Source organism: Geotrypetes seraphini, chromosome 5 (genome assembly GCF_902459505.1).
Source record: "Geotrypetes seraphini chromosome 5, aGeoSer1.1, whole genome shotgun sequence".
In the NCBI taxonomy this organism is placed as follows: domain Eukaryota; kingdom Metazoa; phylum Chordata; class Amphibia; order Gymnophiona; family Dermophiidae; genus Geotrypetes; species Geotrypetes seraphini.
Window position 1 is genome coordinate 148735154 of NC_047088.1, and position 22413 is coordinate 148757566.

At 40.8% G+C, this 22413-nt stretch overlaps 1 protein-coding gene across 6 annotated transcripts in view; it reads left to right on the forward strand.

Moving 5' to 3' along the window:
* RAPH1 (Ras association (RalGDS/AF-6) and pleckstrin homology domains 1) overlaps positions 1-22413 on the forward strand; it is a 494561-nt gene that overhangs the window by 197892 nt on the left and 274256 nt on the right. For all 6 annotated transcript variants that reach the window (XM_033946873.1, XM_033946869.1, XM_033946870.1 and 3 more), the window contains exons 2-4: positions 6433-6552; positions 13310-13415; positions 19229-19746. In XM_033946873.1, the coding sequence (XP_033802764.1) occupies positions 6433-6552; positions 13310-13415; positions 19229-19746 (744 nt within the window). The remainder of the gene's footprint in view (positions 1-6432; positions 6553-13309; positions 13416-19228; positions 19747-22413) is intronic.

A 22413-nucleotide genomic window follows, 5' to 3' on the forward strand; every position in this document is an offset into this window, starting at 1 on the left:
CTTTATTTCTGCAGTAAAGAAAGAAGTAATAGTTAACATTATGCCTTTTATGAGAGTAGCACAAGCTAGCTGCCTTGACATTATCAATTTGTTTGGGTTTTTTTTTTAGGCTTGTTTGCATCCTTTTTTCAGTCTTATTTCTAGGTTTGTTTGTTTTTTGTCTTGAGTAAGTTTTACTTATTTTTGCAATATTCATCCTTTATCATAGCCATACTCCTTAGAAATCACCCTTCTGCTGTTCACATTTCACGTGTCATTCCGTAGCTTATTATGTGTATTCGTGTGTTAGCTATGTAACTTTCTGATAATTTTACTTTGATTTATTCATGTGGGTAAGCATTAAGCAGAGATACGTAGCTTTCAGGAACTTTACTAACATCTCTATAAATGAAATGAAAATTGGAAAACATTGAAAGATATTTTAATACATTGACTACTTTTAAAGTGCCAACTAAATTATAACAATTATTTCTGCTAATTCTTTTGCTTTATCTGGGTGTCTAAGTCAAAATAATAAACACAATAAGATAGAGGTTTATGTCCAAATCTAAACAGCTTTCTGGCTACTTTGGGGGGCCAGCTAGAGTCTGCTTTCAATATATTGCATCTGGATTTGAAAGTGTTAGGCCAAAATGCATTCAGATAAATGTGAAATAAGAATGTTTAAGAAATATCAGACTAAGAGATGACTTTTGCGTGATAGCTCCATTGGTTCCTTTTATGTTTAGATAGTTGCTTTTTTGTCTGTTTTATTATGTATGTTTTATTGTAAAAGTGGGGAAGGGGCTGTATACATCAGCCTGGGATAATATACTCTTATATGTTAAAACATCAATTCATATTTGAGATAAAAAATATTTTTGTATTAGAACAGAATTTATGGAGTCCATTGACTACTTTTGTTGCATTACTGTAAGGGTCATGTTTCTTCCCTTTTCATTAGATTTCTTTACACATCCAGGGAGGGTGGGTGGGGGGAGGGAAATGTACGTTGAAGAGTTAAAATATTTAATTATAATATTGAAATCACATCATATGTATTATTGTATTAATAATTAAGATGAGGATGGGAGTAAATGATTGTTTAATGTAATAATTGTATAGTTATTAATGCATTCCATGCAGTATTTATGATTTACCAATTGTATTGCATTATCAAAGTTTGAAAATCAATAAAGATTTAAAAGAAAAAGAACAGAATTTAAAAGCTGTAAGTCTTATTAGATCAAAAAGTCCTAAAATTGCTAAGACCAGTCTATTTGGTGGACACTGTGGTAAAGGTATACGTTGTAGACCATATGCTCTTATTCATTGTACATTGTACTTGCTGTTTTATCGCCAATACCGATAAGCGGGAACATTACTATCTACTTTCAATGGAAACGCTGGGCAAAGAGGTTTTTGTGCTGAAAAAGTATTTCTTGCTGGAGAGACATCAGATTCCTCCATGATATATGGGTTTATCTAATGGTCGATGTTACTAGACTACCATCTGCTGGACATTAACTGTGCCTCTGAGGCAGTCCTTTGTGCCGAAACACGGACCATGTCGGGTCTACAACGCATACCTTTACCACAGTGTCCACCAAAACAGATTGGTCTTAGCACTTTTAGGACTTTTTGATCCTATAAGAAATATAGACTGTTTACCGCTTTTAAATTCTGTTCTAATACAATTTTTTGTTTGTCTCAATAAATACAAATTGATGTTTTAACATACAAGGGTATATTATCCCAGGTTGATGTGTGCAGCTTCTTCCTCACTTTTTCTTTTTTCGGTTTGGTTTAATTGGGGTTGTGTTTCCTTGTTTTGTTTTTATTATAAGCTGTTAAGGCTGTTAAGCAGATGATAAAATATATAAGCCAGTCTTCACCACTTAGTTGTTTTATTGTTTTATAAGTAATTATATCATTTAGTTTGCTGTATACAAAATTTATTATAGTCAGTATTTAAGAGCACCCTAACTGCAAAATCCTTGATTATGCTGAGATGCTTCATGGTAGCTAGTGGATCAGTCTCGAAAGTTTGCCCTAAACAACCCTGGGAATGAGACACTTTTTCAGTTATAATTGAGTATCAGGTAAAATTCCCAATGACTGAATTTTAAAAATTCTGTATAGAAGTGCATATCAGGTGTAAGCAAAGTTATTGTCCAGTTAAAATATTGTCACACATTTTTGAATGTGAACTAAAGTGGTATAATAAGATTCATGCTTTTACAATAGATATCTCGAAACAAGTTGTAAATGTATTTTGGTATCAAAGAATTGAGATGTAAATTGTAAACCCCTATCACATCTTTTTAGCCAGTTCTAATTAACAAATTATACAATTCCTTTTCAGTTTCGATCCAAATCAGAAATGCATTTCTTATTTAATGTACTCATATTTGGCCCTGTAGTAGTCAAAGGTTGCCTGCGGCCTGCACCAGACCTTTCCCTCATTCTGTCCCTTCTGACGCAACTTCCTGTTTTCAGAAGGGCAGGACGGCTTAGAAGGAATAACCTAGTACAGACCACAGGCAGCTTTTGAATAAGGCTTGCTCTACAGGGCCGAATACTTGCATTTCAAAAGGTACACTGAGTGGGGGTGGGGACCTGAGAGAGATCTGCAGGCAGGTCCAGGAGGGGACTTTGGGCAGCTGCTCGTGGCATTCTTTTCAGAGCAGTTTACCTGGTGGGAAAGAAAATGTATTAGCAGACACATTGAGTAGACTCCTCAACCTCATGAATAGTCTCTCAGCTTGCGTCAGATTTTCTAGAAATGGGAACTCCAGACATAGATCTCTTTTCCTCAAACCCTCCATCACAAACTTCCACTCTTCTGCTCCAGTCTATTTGCCCCTAATCACCTGGAGTTGGACATCTATATCTATTGAGGGAACAGAATTCTCTACCTATTTCCTCCAATACCCTTTATTGGGAGAACTCTAATCAAACTGCCAAGATCGGGACACCATGATCCTCATAGCACCTTGTTGACCATGTCAACTTTGGTTCCCACTCCTAGAACTCTCAACCTGGGAACCGTGCTGCTTGCAGTCATCCCCACTGCTCCTAACATAGAATGATGGATCTCTCTTCATCCCAACTCTTGATTGTTGGCACTCAAGGCTTGGTGTCTTTCACTGAACAACTAAATACCTTCTCCCTCTAGGCTACAGTCTCTGCTATCATCAAAGCATCCAGAAAACTTTCCACTCAGCACTGTTACCATTTCAAATGGACCAAATTTTCTGCCTGGTATGCACTACATTCTCTTGAACCTGTCACATGTTCACTCCCACCCATCCTGGATTACCTTTGTCACACCTCTAATTCTGGACTAAAGATCAAATCAGTTCAAGTATATCTTGGTGCTATTAGTGTTCTTTACACTAACTTTGGACAAGAAACCTCTATCTGTCTATCCCTTAATAACCAGGCTCATGAAAGGACTTTACCACACCAAGCCACTTATCAAGCCTCCACTTGTTGCATGGGATCTTATGTGGTTCTCTCTGCTCTTATGAAGTCTCCCGTTGAACCACTTACAAGTTTCTCTTTCAAATTTCCCACTTGGAAAGTAGTCTTCCTCATAGCCCTCATGTCTTCAAGCTGTGTGAGTGAACTTCAAGCACTTGTGTTGGATCCACCCTATACAAGATTCTACTTTGACAGAGTAGTCCTCCAAACTCATCTAAAATCCTACCCCAAGATGTCTCAGAATTCCAATCCATAGTTCTGCCTGTGTTCTTTCCAAAGCCACATTCCCTTCCAGGAGAAGCAGCTCTCCAAACATTAGATTGCAAATTTGCTCTGGCATACTACCTAGACTGGACTAAGCCTCATAGAAAGTTCTCCCAGCTTTTTGTGACTTTTGACCATAACAGACGGAGTTCCTGTTAACAAGAGAACCATCTCCACTTGGCTGGCACACTGTATTGCCTTTGTGTATACTTAGGCTGGGCTGACACTGCAGGGGCCATTTCACAGGTTGCTTGGCTGCCTCGGTAACTCATTTCTGTTCTGCATCTATAGAGGGCATTTTCAAAGTAGTTACTTAGTCCACAATCCATAACTTTACCTCTTACTACTGTTTGGAACAAAACTCCAGAAGAGACAATCTGTTTGGCTAGCAGTTCTACAGGATCTTTTTACTTCCTCAGCATCAATTTCCCCTGCATACCTTTGGGGCTTTGCCAGGTGCTTGTATATTTAAAGTTTAACTACTTCCAGAGACATGATACTTGCAGTTTATAATTATCTGCTTGTCCTCGGAGAAAGCAAAGATATTTACCTGTAATAGGTGTTCTCCGAGGCAGCAGGTATGTATTCTCACAACCTCCCCAACTCTCTTACTTGGCTTGTTAGTTTAGTCACTGAACCGCAGGTCCCGCAAGCTTGGTGTTGGGCGGGAAGGTACCAGTACTCTCACAGTATGATGAGCACTGGCTTAAAGTTTAAAGTGCCACTGCACTTGGTAGTATTTATACCAGGTTCCATGGGTGACATCATCCACATGTGAATGCATGTGAGAATATATGCCTGCTGTCCTCAGAGAATACCTGCTACAGGTAAGTATCTTTGTTTTATCTGCCCTAAGTGGCTGCTTTCTTAGGGATTGGATTAAGTGGTTAGGATTTATGCATGTACTTGACAAAATAAAATGAGAAATTTGTGTATGTCTATGAACAGGTGTAAGTGTGTGTGTGTGTGTGTGTGTGTGCTTTCAATATAGTACTTTTCAAAGAGAAAGTAGGCATATGCTTTCCCTTTGAAAACTTGGTGTAGCTTATTCACATATTTGCTGCATAGATTAGGACTATTTTAAAACTATCCTCCTTTTGTGCTTTAGCAACACATCTACAAATTGTGTTGCCAATAAAGCTTTTTTAAACCTGATTCTGAAGAAATCATCATCTCCTCTCCTTCCCCCCTCAGTGCTTTTTCTTTGTCATACCATGTTTCTCTGAAAATAAAACCTACCCCAAAAATAAGCCCTAGCATGATTTTCGGGGTAGGTCTTAATATAAGCCCTACCCCCGCAAATTAGCGTAGTCGCCTGCAGCAGTTTTTCCCCTTCCCCCTCGCATTCTTCCCCCCTCCCACCGCTCCCCGTTGACCTTTCCATCTCTCCCTCCCATCCAAACCCTAACCGCGAGACCGAAATACCTGGTAAAAAATGGCAGCACAGGCTGCATCGTGGCCTTCTCACGCCTGGACACTTTGTGTGCCGTGTTGCTGATGACATTATCAGTGATATGGCAGAGGAACGCCTGGGTGTGAGAAGGCCATGATGCAGCCTGTGCTGCCGATGCTGCCATTTGTTGCCAGGTGTTTCAGTCTCGTGGACGGGATTTGGATGGGAGGGAAAGATGAAAGGGTCAGTGGGGGAGCGGGGAGGGGGGGATGGGAGGGATAAAAAGTTGCTGCAAGGGGGGATGGGAGGAAGGGAGGGTTAGAAGCTTCAAGGGTTCTGCACAAGGAGAGGGAGGGATAGAAGCTGCAAGGGTTCTGCTGCACAAGGGGAAGGGCGAGAGGGGAGGAAAGATGTGGCACTTGTGGGGAAGAGAAAAAAAAAAAAGAATTGGGTTGAAGGAGAGGAAGGGAGAGAAGATCATTGTACATGAAAAAAAAATAAGACCTACCCCGAAAATAAGACCTAGTGCCTTTTTTGGGCCCAAAATTAATATATGACAGTGTCTTATTTTTGGGGAAACATGGTGCCAATGACAGAGGAAGAACTAGCAGGTAGCAGCACTGTTCTCCAATGCCTCTTGACGATGAAGAGGTGGCGGATCATGTGATGACTGAGCTCTGCAACCTGTTGGAGGGGCTGGAATTACTGATGAACTGTTTGCCATGATTCCCCTCCCTCCTTCAGCAGAATGGTCCTTCATCTTTGTGTTAGCCTCTTTCATTTTAGAAAAAAATAATTGTTGTCTGTAACTAAGGTTATTGAGCTTTTGTTAGGGTAGATTTATTTTGTCATGATCAACATTGTAGTATTTTGATATGCATAGAATTTATAGTGATTGGCATGACTGAGGAGGGTGAGCTTTCAATAGTATTATCCACTATAACCTAGGCCTGTTAGCTCACCTAGCTAGCTAGCTGCTGTGTAGAAGAATCAAGCGCAATGCCTAGTTCAATTGTGTTCACTTCCTAGTCCTACTAGGAATGAGGGTTCTGCAGAGCCACTGATTTTGCACAATTTACTGCTTCTTTAACTGGTATGATTGACCATTTTGTCTATGCCCGTTGATTGCCATTTCTAAGCTGGAATCAAGTTTTTTACTACAGCTTATTCCCTTCATAGCTTGTTCACTGATATGCCACCTATAATATTAAATTGTGTTATAACATTGAAAAATGCTTGCAGTATTTATTGGCATAATCCCCAAAAGAAGCACTAATGCTCTGACATATTTCTGGTCTTATGCTTTTTAGATGGAGCAATTGTCAGATGAAGAATTTGACCATGGTGCTGAGGAGGACAGTGATAAGGAAGATCAGGACCTGGACAAGATGTTTGGAGCATGGTTAGGGGAACTGGACAAACTAACCCAGGTAAAGTTGTTTCTGAGGAATAAAAGGACAGAATTTGGAGGCAGTGTTTACTCTATTCCAGTGGTCTCAAACTCGCGGCCTGCCAGGCACTATTGTGCGGCCCACGGTCTATACTAGTGCTGCCCGCTCTTTGCAGCATCCTCCGGCTTCCCCCCTAGCCTCCCGCTTTTACCTTTAGATAATTACTGCAGCCTGCATAGAGGATTGCCAGTGCTGTGGCGATCTTTGTAGCTGCCGTCGTCCTCAGCAGCACTTTCCCTCTGCTGTTATCCTGCCCCTGATGTCAGAGGAGGGGCAGGACCACGGCAGAGGGAACGTGCTGTGGAGGCCAATGACAGCCTGCAAGGAACGCTACAGCACTGGCGATCCTCTCTGCAGGCTGCGGTAATTAGCTGAAACTAAGACTGGGAGGCCGGGGGAAGCTGGTGGATGCTGCAAAGAAGGGGGAAACATGCAGGCCTTTGGGGGAGGGAAGGGGAAGATTTATAGAGTTTTACCTCATGCAAAATTGTAATTTCTTTAATAAGACATTAACTATTTTTTTCTGCTGCCCTCCCAAGTACCTACAATTCCAAAATGTGGCCCTGCAAAGGGTTTGAGTTTGAGACCACTGCTCTATTCATAATAACTAATACTATAAACTCCTCTACGTTTGCCAAAAGATGCTTAAAAAGATACAAAAAAGAAGGCAAAAAATGTGTTTTTAATATGGACGGATTCCTTGGCTCGTTTTCATGTGTTTTTGGATTGGCTTAACTCAGTGGACACTCATTTGAAGTTCACTGCCACTACAAGTGCTATTTCAGTGACTTATTTGGATACGGTGGTGACTAAGAGTGCGGGAAAATTGACAACGTCTGTGTTTAGAAAAGTGACCGACCGGAATACCTATTTACATTTTACTAGTTGTCATCCTTTCAGACTTAAACAGGCTATTCCGGTCGGTCAATTTTTGAGAATTCGCCGGATTTGTTCTTCTCTGGCTGAATTCAAAATCCAGGCCAGAGATTTATCTCAACGTTTTTTGGAAATAGGATACCCGGAGTGGACTATCAGACGGGCTTATTTACGTGCCCGGCATGCTAATCCTGAACTTTTGCTCCATCATGTTCAGTGTTCTGATCCAGAACGTCAAGTATGTGTGGTCACATATTCCCCTCGGGCTCAACAAATGGCTGCCCTCATCAGACAACATTGGCAGGTTTTGAGTTTCCACTCTATCTTTCAGGAACCCCCCCTCATTGCATTCTAGCGCCCCAGGAATCTAAAAATTTGTTGTCTACTCGTGTCACCAAGAGCAGTCCTGGCTCTCATCTACCTTGTGGTCGTTGTTCCATGTGTGCAAATACTATCACTGCGTCTTGCTGGCATGATCCTCACACCCATAGGGAATTTCAGTTAAGGAGTCACACCACTGTGGGTTATCCTACATAGGTCGCACATGTAGAATGATCAAAACCAGGTTGACGGAACACAAGAGTAGACTTCACCAGGCTGTCGAGTCGGCTCCTATGGTTTCCCATTGTTTACAATTGGGCCATGAGTTCCAACACTTAACATGGATGATGCTGGAACAAATTCCTGATACCTACAGAGGAGACAGAATGACACAACTCCAATTGAGAGAACAACATTGGATTTTCAAGCTTGGCACGGTCATTCCGGGGGGTCTCAATGAATGTGTGGAGTGGAATACCTTTGTTTGATCTTTTGGTGACTCCTCCTTGTTTTTTCTTTTCTGTTTTTGATTGGTTGAAAGTGTCTGACATCATTTTGGATCTGCTTTTAAGCCCGGTTAGTTGCCTCTGCGGGTTCTCCTGCTTCCCTCCCAGCCGGTTCTGCTCCAGCCTTAAGATCCTGATGAAGGGTTTCACCCGAAACCGGTTGATCCAATGACTATTCTGGTCTCCTGCAATTCTCATTGACTTCATTTGGCTCGCTTTAAAAGCTAAGTTGGCTGTGGTTTCATTTTGAATCTTGGGGATTAGGCTGGGGAGGACTCTATGAGTGGGTTTTCAGTTTGATTCACTCTCTCACTAGTTCACTGTTTGTGACTTATTCATTGTTATTAATTCTGCACAGTTGATTTTGCACACTAGGGACGCCCGATGATGGTGTGCAGGCGCTTCTTTGTAAGTGGAAGCGCTGGAGTTTGTTCTCCTGTCGCTAATAACCTCACACTGAGAGCGTCCCTACTCCTTAATTGACATTTGGTAGTTGTGTGGTTTGGTTTGTTAGCAGTGATTAGCTGATAGACACACTCATAGAGTCCTTACTGACATTTTTTGCCTTCTTTTTTGTATCTATTCATAATAACAGCATAGAAGAGATGAATGCTCACATAAACACAGGAACTTTACTCACATAAAAATAGTTTGTCCAGTTTGCGCAAACCTGTATCAGTGAGCATGTGAATAAATATTATTTTTATTATTTCACAGATTTGGTCTTGTTTTGACCTTGCAAGTTCTGCTCACAGCCATGCTGGGAATGTGCATTGATATGTGCTTCAGAGGAGTGGTGATGATTCATCAATTAGCCAGTAACTGTGATTTCTGTGCACGCACACACCCCCTCAGAGTGAGGATATTGTAAAGAGAGGACATTATCTCTGTGACTTCATCCGGTCAGTTGATGCCTGACTTCATGCTTATTATACAGAACTATATATAAGCAGAAGTATATATATTCAACACAAAGTCATGCATCAACTGACCAGATAAAGTCACTGAGATACTTGTCTAGTTACAAAACTTGCTTCAAGAAGCATTTTATGTAAATATCAATTGCAAATGTTGTGAAGACACAATCAAACCAATCAAATAAAAATTATAATCAAGACTTCTTCAGGAATTCTCATCTGTTCTGGCTGTAGAGTGGTTATGCAAGAATTTGGCAGCAGTTTTGACATATGGGAAAATCCTGGATAAGGGGCAGGCTTGGCTCCTTTTGTTGGTCATAAGAGCTGTGTACAAGGGAAGAGGGCATTGTATGTAGCTGCTGTAGTCCGTGTTTTCTGTCTGAAGAAGCAGGTTACATAAGAATAGTCATATTGGGTTAGACCAATGGTCCATCTAGCCTACTGACCAATCCAGGTCACAAGTACCTGGCAGAAATCCAAATAGTAGCGACAGAGTTCTCCTTGTTCTGCAACTAGAACATATGCATTGAAGTATGACCTTTGTTAAGGAATAGGAGAAGCCACTCTGGTTGAGGTAGGTTTTGTGAATTTCATGAACATTAAAGAATCCTTCAGGCCATATCATTATTCAGTCTTTCAGCCAGAGATCTTCAGCTCAGCATACCACATCGGCACAGAGTAGTGAATGTTGTCATGAAACTGTCATAGTAAGTAGATCGATAAGTAGAGCATTGGATGTCAGCCTACTGGGAAGGAAATCATGTTTGTCGTTAACAACTTGGAGGAGATGGAAATAAGAAATGAGCGCGAACCCTCCACGTTACCAAAGTGTTATGAAACTATTATAGTGGTCAAATCTGAAGAATCGAGCAGATTTGTTCATAACGATTATGCCAGAATGGGGCTGGCAAGTAACTCTAGTGATTAGAATGTGGAATGCTGAAATCCTGTGAACTGGCTTTTAATCTCATGAATGTCTATGCTGTCAATACAAGGAGCAGTACTTTGGAACTTGCTACCAATTGAAATTAAGCAGTCTTCAGATGTGATGCAATTTAGAAAACGTATAAAAACTGTTATTTGAGAGGGAATATAAACTGAAATTTTCATGACTTTTTGGCAGGCAGGCCTAGGTTTTTTTAAATAAGTTTCTATATATATAGTAAATACAAGAAAAATTGTACATTTTAGTATGTTTTAATTGTATGTTGAATATTTGTTTGACATTAATTATTATGAATGTTATGTAACTCGCTCAGAACTGTGGATGTAGCGGGCTATAAAATTTTTAAATAATATTTTAGTGTACGGGTTGCTTTAATTAAATGTTATGGTCTGTGGAGCCAGGACCCTGCAACTGTGTGATTTATTGCATACAACTATGGGCTCCTTTTACGAAGGCGCGGTAGCGGTTTAATGCGCGTAATAGCGCACGCTAAACTGCTGGCTGAGCTAGCCGCTACCGCCTCCTCTTGAGCAGGTGGTAGTTTTTCAGCTAGCGCGGGGGTAGCGTGTGATTAAACGTTGCCCGCGTTAAAGCCGCTACGGCAGCTTCGTAAAAGGAGCCCTATGTGTACACACTATTGATAACACAGGCCAACAAAAAAATAATTTTTCATGGTGCCTTGGGTTTTTTGACCTGTTCCTGAGGTTATTTGGGGCACTGATTCAGAAAATCGCATTAGATAGACCGCTTCAGTACTAGTTTCTTAGATAGTGATAAAAAAAAATTAATAAATTAAACTATATTTAAAAGATTTCTTCTGCAGAATCAGGATGTCATAACAAGCTTATGTTACCTAGACTTACCATGGAAAAACTGAAGGCAGAAATTTTTGATGGTCCACAGATCAGACACCTTATAAATGACTCGCATTTCATAGCATCAGTGAATGAAATCGAATCGTGCCTGGTCTTCATTTGTTCTTGTTGTGAAAAACTTTCTTGGCAACAGGAAGGCAGACAACTACACACAATTAGTAGAGGATATGTCCTTTAATTTCAACAGGCTTGGCTGTAATATGAGTGTTAAAGTCCATTATCTGCACAGCCACTTAGATCACTTTCCAGAGAACCTTGGTGACTTAAGCAAAGAGCAAGGTGAAAGATTTCACCAAGACATAAAAACAATGGAAGCCAGATACCAAGGAAGATGGGATGCAGACATGATGGCAGACTATTGTTGGAATCTTATGCAGGATTGTCCTAGCAGATCCTAGCAGTCTTACAAAAGGAGTTTCTTGTGTATTGAATGACTGGAAACTTTGTATAATAAACTTGTGCTTTTGGTATGAAATAAGTAGATTTTCATGTTGTACACTTTTAATTTTTAATATGTTTCCTTCATGCTTAAAAGATGTTAATTTAAACACTGCATTAAAATATCCAGATTTTTTTTATGGGCAAGCAGAGTGAAGAGTGGTATATGGCACATGTTCTTTATCTCAAAATCTTGAGTTGATAGGAGAAATCTGGCGCTGTTTTTGGAATCAGCAAACCAAATATACCCAGAAAGAGGTCTAACATTTTGAGGCACCAAAAATGAGTGTTCGCCATTGTAATCAACTGCAGCAAAAATACTTTCAATCTATTCTGCCAGATCTCTCAAATTTATTTGAGAACTGAAATTGTCTGCAAATAAAACCAGTTCACTTACAGTAATATTTATAAGAAGTATTGTGAATCCAGGAGAGAGACAAATGTTGCCACAATGTGATAAGCATCTAGAAATATGGTGTATAGTTTGGTCACTCTGTCCTGTAGGAAGTTCAGAGTTGTTATATATAGTTATATACAGTATATATTTCCACAGAGAAAAAAAGCAAACAAAGACTGACTGCAAACTACACATGACTATACATTTAATTCAGCTCTTTTAAAGTAAAGATGCTGCCAGGCCATAACTCTTCTTTAGCTGGTCATGGCAAAAACCTAAAGGTGGATAAATAATGTCTAATGGTTATCTAAATCCAAAATAATAATGTGTTTTGATAGCTAGTTAGAGCAAACGTGCAACAGAGTATGTTGTCTTTTCCCCCCCAAGCCCCCTACAGCAGGGGTGTCCAACCTTTTGGCTTCCCTGGGCCGCATTGGCCGAAAAAAATGTTTCTGGTGCCGCGCAAAAGCTGCAGCAAGACAGAGGAAGGAGCCGGCAAGATGGTAAACACCCGGGGGCAGCAGAGGAAAACACTGCATCGCCCTCGACCGGGGCCACACAAAATACTTCACAGGGCCGCAGGTTGGACACCCCTGCCCTACAGGAAGGTAGTTTCATTCAAATAGATCTATATAATAAAGCTCTTTTCTATTAAATAATTATTTGGTAAAGTTGACAGAAAAGTGTATTTCCTTTCCATTCAGCAGTGTGGTTTAAATTGTGCTTCCTTGTCATCATCAGCAGATAAATCCAGAGATGAGTGAGTTGTGACCACCTACCTGCAGGCGGACATATAGCACCAAACTGAGCTCTGTCATATAAAGAGTGGTATGCTCACTGGCCACTCAGTATTCTCTATCTCCAGCAGATGGATGGATGGTCTTTCTGCTCCTAGTTTCTTCTCCTGCGCACCATGGCTGCAAGAGGTGGCTCCTGTTTTGGCTTTACTGATTCAGTTGAGCGAGGGGATTTAGGGTATAGCTCAGGGATCTCAAAGTCCCTCCTCGAGGGCAGCAATCCAGTCAGGTTTTCAGGATTTCCCCAATGAATATGCATTGAAAGCAGTGCATGCACATAGATCTCGTGCATATTCATTGGGGAAATCCTGAAAACCCGACTGGATTGCAGCCCTCAAGGAAGGACTTTGAGATCCCTGAGCTATACCCTAATCCCCTCGCTCAACTGAATCAGTAAAGCCAAAACAGGAGCCACCTCTTGCAGCCATGGTGCGCAGGCGAAAAAACTAGGAGCTTTGAGACCTGGTATAGCTGGTGGTGGTAGTCATATATTAGCAAAATCCTACATGGTATGGCAACCCCTAAGTGCTAGAGCGCTCTTATTCAAATTAAACCTTTCACCATATTTGCTTAGCTGAAACTGTGTTTCCATTTAGCTTATGCTGCATTCCAAACTTAACATGTCTCTGCTATTTTCCTTTTCTTCTCTCATGTATCTACCAGAGCCTGGATACAGAGAAGCCTGTTGAGCCAGTGAAGAAATCTCCTCTCCATCATGAAACCAATCTTGCCAATTTCTCCTATCGATTCTCCATGTATAATTTAAATGGTAAGCTGAATAAGTGGTGGTCTCGCTATGTATCTAAGTTTCAGAATCTACAGTACTAGGCCAGTGATTCTTCCCAACTAGCTTGAAGAAACTCATCCACTTGGAAAGCATGATCCAGCCAACTATGTTTAATCCATTAAAATATAAATATAGTCTAGGGCAGGAGTGGGCAACCTTGGTCCTTGAGGGCTTACCACTCAGTCAGGTTTTCAGGATTTCCCAATGAATATGTATGAAATCTGTTTGTATACAATGGAGGCAGTACATGCAAATAGAGCTCATACATACTCGTTTATATTTGGGGGGTTTTCAAAGATGTCAAGGGCATAGAAAAAGTAGACAGGGGCAGATTTTTCAAATTAAGGGGCGCCACAAGTACAAGGGGGCACTCGGAGAAATTGAAAGGGGACAGGTTTAGAACAAACGCTAGGAAGTTCTTTTTCACTCAGAGGGTGGTGGATGCATGGAACGCGCTTCCAGAGGCTGTTGTAGACAAGAAAACATTAAATGGTTTCAAAGAAGGTTTGGATAGATTCCTAGAAGAAAAAGGGATTGGGGGGTATAGATAGGTATAGACCATTGCTCAGGCAATGGGCCTGATGGGCCGCCGCGGGTGCGGACCGCTGAGCAGGATGGACCTATGGTCTGCCTCAGCGGAGGCAACTTCTTATGTTCTTATGTTCTTATGTCAAGGCAGATTACTTTAAAATATGCAATGTCACCTCAGTAACAACTATAGAAAAATAGACAAATATAGTACAAAATATAAAGTCTCAAAACGGACACATTTTGATCACTAAATTGAAAATAAAACCATTTTTCCTACCTTTGTCTGGTGATTTCATGAGTCTCTAGTTGCATTTCCAATATTTCTTTCTTTCTGCCTCCTGTATGCTTCCTCTCCTCCAAACCTCATTCTATTCCCCAACCAACATCTCTCTGTGAGTCCAACTTTTCTTCCTCTCTCATCCCCCAGATCGTTTTTCACCACTGCCTACCAGCCCCATGCCCATTTCTCCTTCTATCACTCCTCTCCAACACCATGCCACATCTCTCCTTCCATCACTATGCCCAATATTCCTCCCCCATGTATCCTCTTCAATCTATCCCTCTGTTCCCTCTCTACCACCATATCCAATATTTATTCCTCTCATCCTATTCCTCATACATCTCTACCTCACTCCTCTCTATGCCGAATTTTCCTCTTCCTTTTTCCCCATGTGTACCATCTCTTCCCTCTCACTCACACAATTGTCCCTTACTATTTCCTCCCTCCTTCCTATGTCCCAAGTTAGTGTCCCCTTCCTCCCTATGTCCCGAGTTTGTGCCCCCTCCCCCTCACTGCCTTCCAGCCTTTGTCCTGCCTCCCTCCCTCCCTACTGCACCGAAGCCTGCCTAAGCCTAACTGCCATGTTGGTCGGGCAGGCTGCATTTCTTTACCTTCTATCCCAAACTTTCTCCTGCTCTCAAGGGAGCCATCACCTACAGCAGGAGAACTGCCCATGCAAACATGCCAACCTGAAGATTCCCCCTAGCTGGAGATGTACAAAGTACTGTACTGCAAGAAGTGTGCTGGCTGACTGTCAATCCCTTCCTTCCTTCATTTCTCACATTACATCAAAGCCTGGCAGCTGAAGGCCCGAGGTCCATGTCCTTAACACGGCCAGGGCTACTCTCACACTTGTGCTCAATCACCTGCAAGCCACTGTGAGAAAAGTGCTAGAAAGAACTACAAAGGGGTAGTTCTTCAGTTAGCAAAACATCCCCAAATGCATCCAGATCTTCTGGGCCTGCCGATGAGAAACCTGACCTGCCTAAGCCTAACTGCCCTCCCTTCCTGCTGCTGTACTTGCACTCATTGACAGACCAGCAATTAGATGCTGAATCCTGGGAATCGAACCTGTGGCTCCTACCTGGTATTGTGCAATGCTGCCATTTGAATAGAATGGTTTGTTTGTTTTTTATTTAAACTTAATATACCATCTTAGCTAACTGACAGAACAAAGTGGTTATTTGCTTTTAAACAAAAGCAATCATTGTTTTACTTTTGGGACTTATACGAGGGACCACTTGAAAAGTTCTCAGCCTAACTAGCAAAGCAGGGGCAGTCTCCATCGAGGGCTATATACTTAGTCAAGCGATTTTTCCACTTTTTTTGTTCTGTCGGAAAAATACAGAACGAAAAAAGTGGAAAATAGCTGGACTAAATGTATAGCCCTCGATGGAGATTGCCCCAAGTTTGTTGGTTCGGCTGAGAACTTTTCAGTGGTTCCTCATATTTAAGAGACAATATATTATCTTTCTACATTGATTTGTTTATAGATGGTTCACAAACTTTTTTTCTAAGTGCTATATTAGGACAGTGTATTTTAGTGCAATTTGTATTCAAAGCATGATTAAATCTTAATCTGTACCTTGATTAATGTGAAAAATAACTCCTCTAAATAAATAACTCGGGCAAAAAGGCTATATTTTAATTATTTAAGAAAATGATTCAGTAAGAATCCTTGTGTGTTAATATATGTGAAGCCTTGCATTCAATAACTTCTAGCATGTCTAACAGTAATAACTTCAATTAAATATTTCCTGTAACTTTTGATTAGTCTCACATCACCCTTAAGGAATTTTTTTTGCCTATTCTTTCTTTCTGAACTGTTTCAGCTCTTGGCATTTGAGGGCCTCCTTGTGTGAATGCCTCACTTCAGGTTTTCACAAATCATATATGTTGATGTAACCTCTAATTACAAATTTGAAGACATATATTAAACCTCTAAGCTGTGTCTTCAGAATTTGCTTTCCATGTGGTTATTGTGCCAACAGAAATCTTGCACTGCATTCTACATGAACTCTTTTTCAAATTGATGTGCTGTACTCTTCATTAATCAGCTTTTTTAGTTTAGTATAAAATTTCATACAGCTATATCGGCTGTCAAGGATTCCCCAGTGGGGAATGAACTGGAGCGACATGATTAGGGGACATCCTTGATACAGCCGATATAGGCGAAATATGTCGGAATAATTAATCCCCAGCTGACACATAGCATGCAGATAAGTGCTATATGTAAATTAAAATTAGAAAGGAAACTTTCACCTAATACATTACAAGAGTCTTCTTGCAAACCAAACACTGGATGAGCTGCCAAATAGCTATCCTAAAAAGATCATAAGTAGTGATAAGTACCTGAAAGTACAAATCACTTTTGAGTAACTCCTTATGTTGACTTGTTCTGTTCCTATGCCACACACAATGAGTGTTGGTAGGGAAAAGGGGGTGGGAGGGATTTTGGCTGATCTTGTTATATACTAGTGAATGACCAATTGCATCGGAGGGGTCATTGGTACTACATGCCAGAGAGAGATAATGATACTCTAGGCATTTGTAAATTTCACTTATAAATTGTGGGTTTGTCACTTTCTTTCTTTTCTAAATGATTTGCTATGATATAATAGCTATAAAAGAACAAAAAATTATCTAATATGTTTGAAAGTGGAGGTTAGACCAATGAGGAGGCTAGCTACATGATACTTGAACTAAAATGAAATATTATGTTCAAATGTAGCTGCTGAGGTCTTACTCCAGCTGCTGAGGTCTTACGTTATGAATGAGATTGTCATGAACACTTACTTATAAGTGTGTATGTATATATATATATATATATATATATATATATATATGATTTCAGGGGGAAAAGAATAATAAAATGATACAAATAATAAATATATGAGTGTGAAGCACTGTCTTTGAATATTTTCAAATAACAACATTGAAAATTTAAAAATTTAAATATTTTTAAAAAATTAGACATTCTAAGACATTTTATTGCAGAAAATTCTACTATCTTATTGAGAAACAAAATTGTCCTACCTTCCAGAGATTTTGGCAGTGCTTGCTTGTGAAGTTTGGTGCCCAAGGTTTTGTTTTGATCCCCAGCAGGCATACCAAAATATGCCTTGTAGGCATTGCATATCTTAGCAGATGCTTCTTTGGAGTACTTTTTCCCTCGTGCCTTTATAAATTGGCCACATACATAGCAAAATGCATCTGCCAGATGTTTGCATCCTCTGGATGCCGTCTAAAACAATGCAGATATGTTATCACTTAGGCAGTTGGAACTGAACTGAGCTGGTAAGTTTAAGATCTCTATAGTTATACTGTACTACTATTTACATTGATGGAAAGTTCTAGAAAGTTATTGAAGTTACTCTAAGGGGCCCTTTTACTAAGGCCTCTATGTCCAAAATTAGTGCAGCAGGTGCTTAACTCCAATTTTGGCCCATAGCAATTCAGAAATTACCACAGGTCAAAAAAGCATGATTCGTAGGCTTGTCTGCTGAGAGGCAAGTTTCAACCCACACACACTGTGGTAACAGAGCAACTGAAAATCCCTTAGTGCCTGCCTTTTTTGCAGGCAATAAAGACTCCTGCATTAATCTGATGGTAAGAAGCACACTCATGCCTTTACCCGGAGCACACCAGTACATTGTGAGTTTTACACTGGCACACTGTGGTATTATGCTTTGCCATTGCATTGTGGGTATGCATTGCAGCGCGCTCTTCTCTACCCAAAGCCATAGTAAGCCTTACTATCTGAATTTCTGCACAGTGAATTTTTTTTTACTGCAGCGGCAAGTTCGGTGCATCAGTGGTACTTTTGGTCATATGGCAATACTCTACTGCACCTTAGTAAAAGGGCCCCTAAGTTTACTCAGCTTGGAATCAATATGGAATGTTCAGCAAAAAAGGTAAATTTCAAAATATCAATGTCCTGTTCACAACAGCAAAGTTTGAAGGCAATGACAGCCATGCTCTATGCTTTTGTGGCATAGGCAATTAAGAAATAACACTTTTATCCAGGAACCAAAAAAAAAAAAAAAAATTTGTTACACAGTGTTATCAAACCATTTTATCAAATTCCAATTTGGAACTAATGTAATTATCAGCAGTTGATGGTTTGATAGATTGTGTCTAAAAGACCAATGTTCAAGAGAAAACTACAGTCAAATCTCGATTTGCGAGTGTTTTGCAAGACAAGAAAAACATTCTCGCAAAACTTGTCTCACAAACCGAGTGTTGACTCGATTTGCAAGCCCCCCCCCCCCCCGCTCAAACCGGCACCCCATGCCCGAACAACTTGAACTTACCCCCCCGTCTGGCACCGGCACGCAGCCCACAGGACGTGCCGGTGCCGTTTGAAGATCTTCCTGCCTCTGCCGGCGAGAGGGAAAATTAGAAGGCTTTGAGCATGCGCAGATGCATGCTCAAGGCCCGGCAGAGTCAGGAAGATCTTCAAGCGGCACCGGCACGTCCTGTGGGCTGCATGCTGGTGCCAGACCGGGGGGGGGGGGGGTAAATTCAAGTTGTTCGGGCGGGGGGGGGGGGGTGCCGGTTCCAGCGGGGGGGGGGGGAAGGAAGCAGCGCCGCTGGCCTCGGGGTGGGGGGAAACGTATCAAAGTGAGTTTCCATTATTTCCTATGAGGAAACTCGCTTTGATATACGAGTATTTTGGTTTACGAGCATGCTTCTGGAATGAATTATGCTCGTAAACCAAGATTCCACTGTACTACCTAGCATTTGGTTATCCATACAATGCATTGTTCTTTTGAAGTGTGGTATAGGAGAGTAGGTGATAAAATAAGTGAGGAGGAGTACTAATGTAGTTGCATGGCACTGTCGTTTGTATTGGCTTGTTGATGGATACAGTAGTGAAAAATGTTGGGAATCTGTTGCTGAAATGGATTTCAAGAAAGGTGTGAGTTTAGGAAAAGGGGGGCTTTTAGTATTGGAGGTTTCATGCTGTTTGTTCTGTTTGCAGAGGCCCTAAATCAGGGAGAGACTGTGGATCTTGATGCCCTAATGGCTGATCTTTGCTCCATAGAGCAGGAGCTTAGCAGCATTGGGTCCCATTCAGCAAAGAACACCGTAAAATCTCATTCTGCAGAGAGGAGAAGCTTCCAAAGGCATCCAGCTAGCCGTATTGCCTCTAATCAAAGCAGCATGAAAGGACTAGCAGCTTCATCTGGAAGAGTGACCAAGCCTTCGCATTCCAACCTCTCCTTGGATGACATCACAGCACAGCTAGAGCAGGCCTCACTGAGCATGGATGAAGCAGCGCGTCAGTCCCTAATAGAAGAACCTAAGCCTGTAGTCACAAGTCAGCACAGGAGGACAGCATCAGCTGGCACAGTGAGTGACACGGATTTGCGTTCTGTTAGTAACTCGTCCCGCTCCAGCATTGCTTCTGGCACTTCCAGTATGGATTCCCTGGATATCGATAAGATGACAAGACCCCGGGAGTTGGATCTGGCACACCAGGAGCAACCAGTTTGCGAGGTAGAGTATTCAGTGGAGGTTAAAACTATCTTTAAGTACAACTTTTTAAAACGTTTCTCTTAATAGAGCACCATGTGGCTCCCATGTCTGAAATTTTTACTGAATGTAATAAAATGTTCTCTATATTAAAAAAAAAAAAAAAGTATTTAAGACTTATGACTTGGAGACCAGCAGTTTCCACCTCCTTTGGGCTTCCAGCTGAATTGGACATGGTTTCTATCGGGGTTACAGAAACCATGATCCTTTTTTTTTTAACTTTTCTCCCCCATTGTCTAACCCAGCCTTTATAGTAGTACATAATGACACTCTCTGGAATTCGGCACTCATATACACTGATTTTGATCACTAAGTATCATTGTGGTATGAGAGCTAGGACTCCAGAAACTTCGAACATTGTCTTCACAAAGTTTCTAGGCCCAGCTGGTCCAAAAAAAAAACATTTCAAGATGCAAACAGGTATCTTGCATTGACAGTATGCAGCATGGTCACTGAATATAAGGTTGATATTTTTAACTTATAGAACTAAAATGTTTGTCAAAGTTAAATAGATTAGTATGTGACATCAAATTGTACACATCTGTTTTGATATGTAGTCACGTTTAAGAAATATGCACAAAATTTCTTTGGTCTTGTGAAATTCATCCTTGCAAAATGTTTGAAATTTCAATTCCATGTGTCCCAGGACAGAACAGGAAAACATGTTCAAACCCTCTACAAGTAGGCATTTAATCCACATTATGTGATTGAAATGAGGGGCAACATTTCATAAGTTCATAAGGTAGCTCGTTCTACTTATTCTTGACATTACATATTTTTTCTTTTAATACAATTTAAAAAAATGTAATGCCAACCAGGTCAGTCCTTGACATTAGATATTCTGTGCTCCAGATTACCCTAAACATTAGTATTTGAATTTGCCTATGGTGTTTGTAACATCGGTACACTGAATCGGAAGCCAAGGACAGGCCTCAACGACGAGATGAAAGCACACAACGAGGGAGTCGTGAGGGTAGGATGTCAATAGATCAGCCAAGGGTGTAGTGTTCAAGAAAATCACTTTATTGATGAATATGCCGCAATAGCTCAGTAGACTCGACACTGGCAGCGTTTTGGCGTCTGTGCCTTTATCAAGAGTCTGTCTTGAAAGTGCCACTGTGCATACGTGCACTCGGGTAGACACGCTGTGGAGGTGTAGATTGAAGCAAAATAAAACTACCATCCAAAGCGTAGATCACTTGTGATCTTTAGTTACGCTTTGGACACTGGTTTTATTTTGTTTCAATCTATACCTCCACAGCGCGTCTACCCGAGTGCATGTATGCACAGTGCCACTTTCAAGCCACACTCTTGATAAAGGCACAGACGCCGAAACACTGTCAGTGTCGAGTCTACTGGCATATTTATCAATAAAGTGATTTTCTTGAACAATACACCCTTGGCTGATCTATTGACATTCTACCCTCACGACTCCCTCGTCTGTATCATCAATGCCATTATAAGTCTATCAGAAATATGCTGTGGTGCAATTTGCTAAAATTAAGTCTCCAAAGAGTTTTAAAAAATTGCTAAAGAGTATGCACATAATAACTAAATAACAGGGGATCTTTCAGAGTTTGTATTAGTATGTGATATGTGAAACAAAATAGTCACCATGCTAATCATCTATTTTAAATGTCCACAAATATAGGTCCATTTAGCAGATGATATACCCTGCACTAACTAGATCAAGGAACATTAACATTTGAAAGCTAGTTACAAATATTATGTGGAAGTGCAGTAAAGAGGCATTGTGGGGCATTTTCGATAGGACGTCTAAATCTAATTTGGATGTTTTGGGAAAACCTGTCCAGAGATCCAGTACAGAAAATGTCAATTTTCAAAATGACCTATGTAGACGTTTTGTTCCTTAGTACATCTGTTTTATGACCATTTTCAAAAATAAAAATTTCTAGGTGAAAAACGCACAAAAAAGCAAGTGTTGCTGATGTACCCAACTACCTTATCTGATTGCAGCAGGGGAATCCCGATCAACTGAGCTGGTTTTGTGGAGTCCTGCCAGCTCAGCTGATTGGGGATTCCCCTGCCAGGAAGCGGAACAGATAGTTGGATCGATTAATTCTTCTGTTATGTCCCTTTTCACATTCTTTTGTCCATTAGGAAGGCAATGGCTCCATTTATGTCATGTGGAGGGCCATTTTTGACTGGATGTCTAAGTCTGTCTTTGGACGTTTTCAGAAAACATCCAAAGTCAGAGGCGAATAGATGTCCAAGTCTTCCCCCCCCCAAAAAAAAAAAAAAAAATTCCCTACTTGAATGTCTTGACTGCCAAAACATCTTAGCCGTCTGGATAGCTAGCTTTTCACCATTTTCAACCACAGAAATAGGCACCATTTAGACGTGCGAGGGGCCAGCATTGTAATGGACTGGCCACATAGACATCCCAATGTAATGGGATCTTAGAAGGCACTGCTATGAATCTTATCGACACTCTTATCACCTCCTATTTAAACCATCACAACTTACTTCTCACATTCTCTTATTAATCTCTCCCCTTCAGTTGGTTCAAAATATTTCTTCCTGACTTATCTTCCACCAGTTTTCCTAAACTCATATAATCCATTGCAAGTAATTTCATAAGCTCCCTATCCATTTCAGTATACAGTCAAA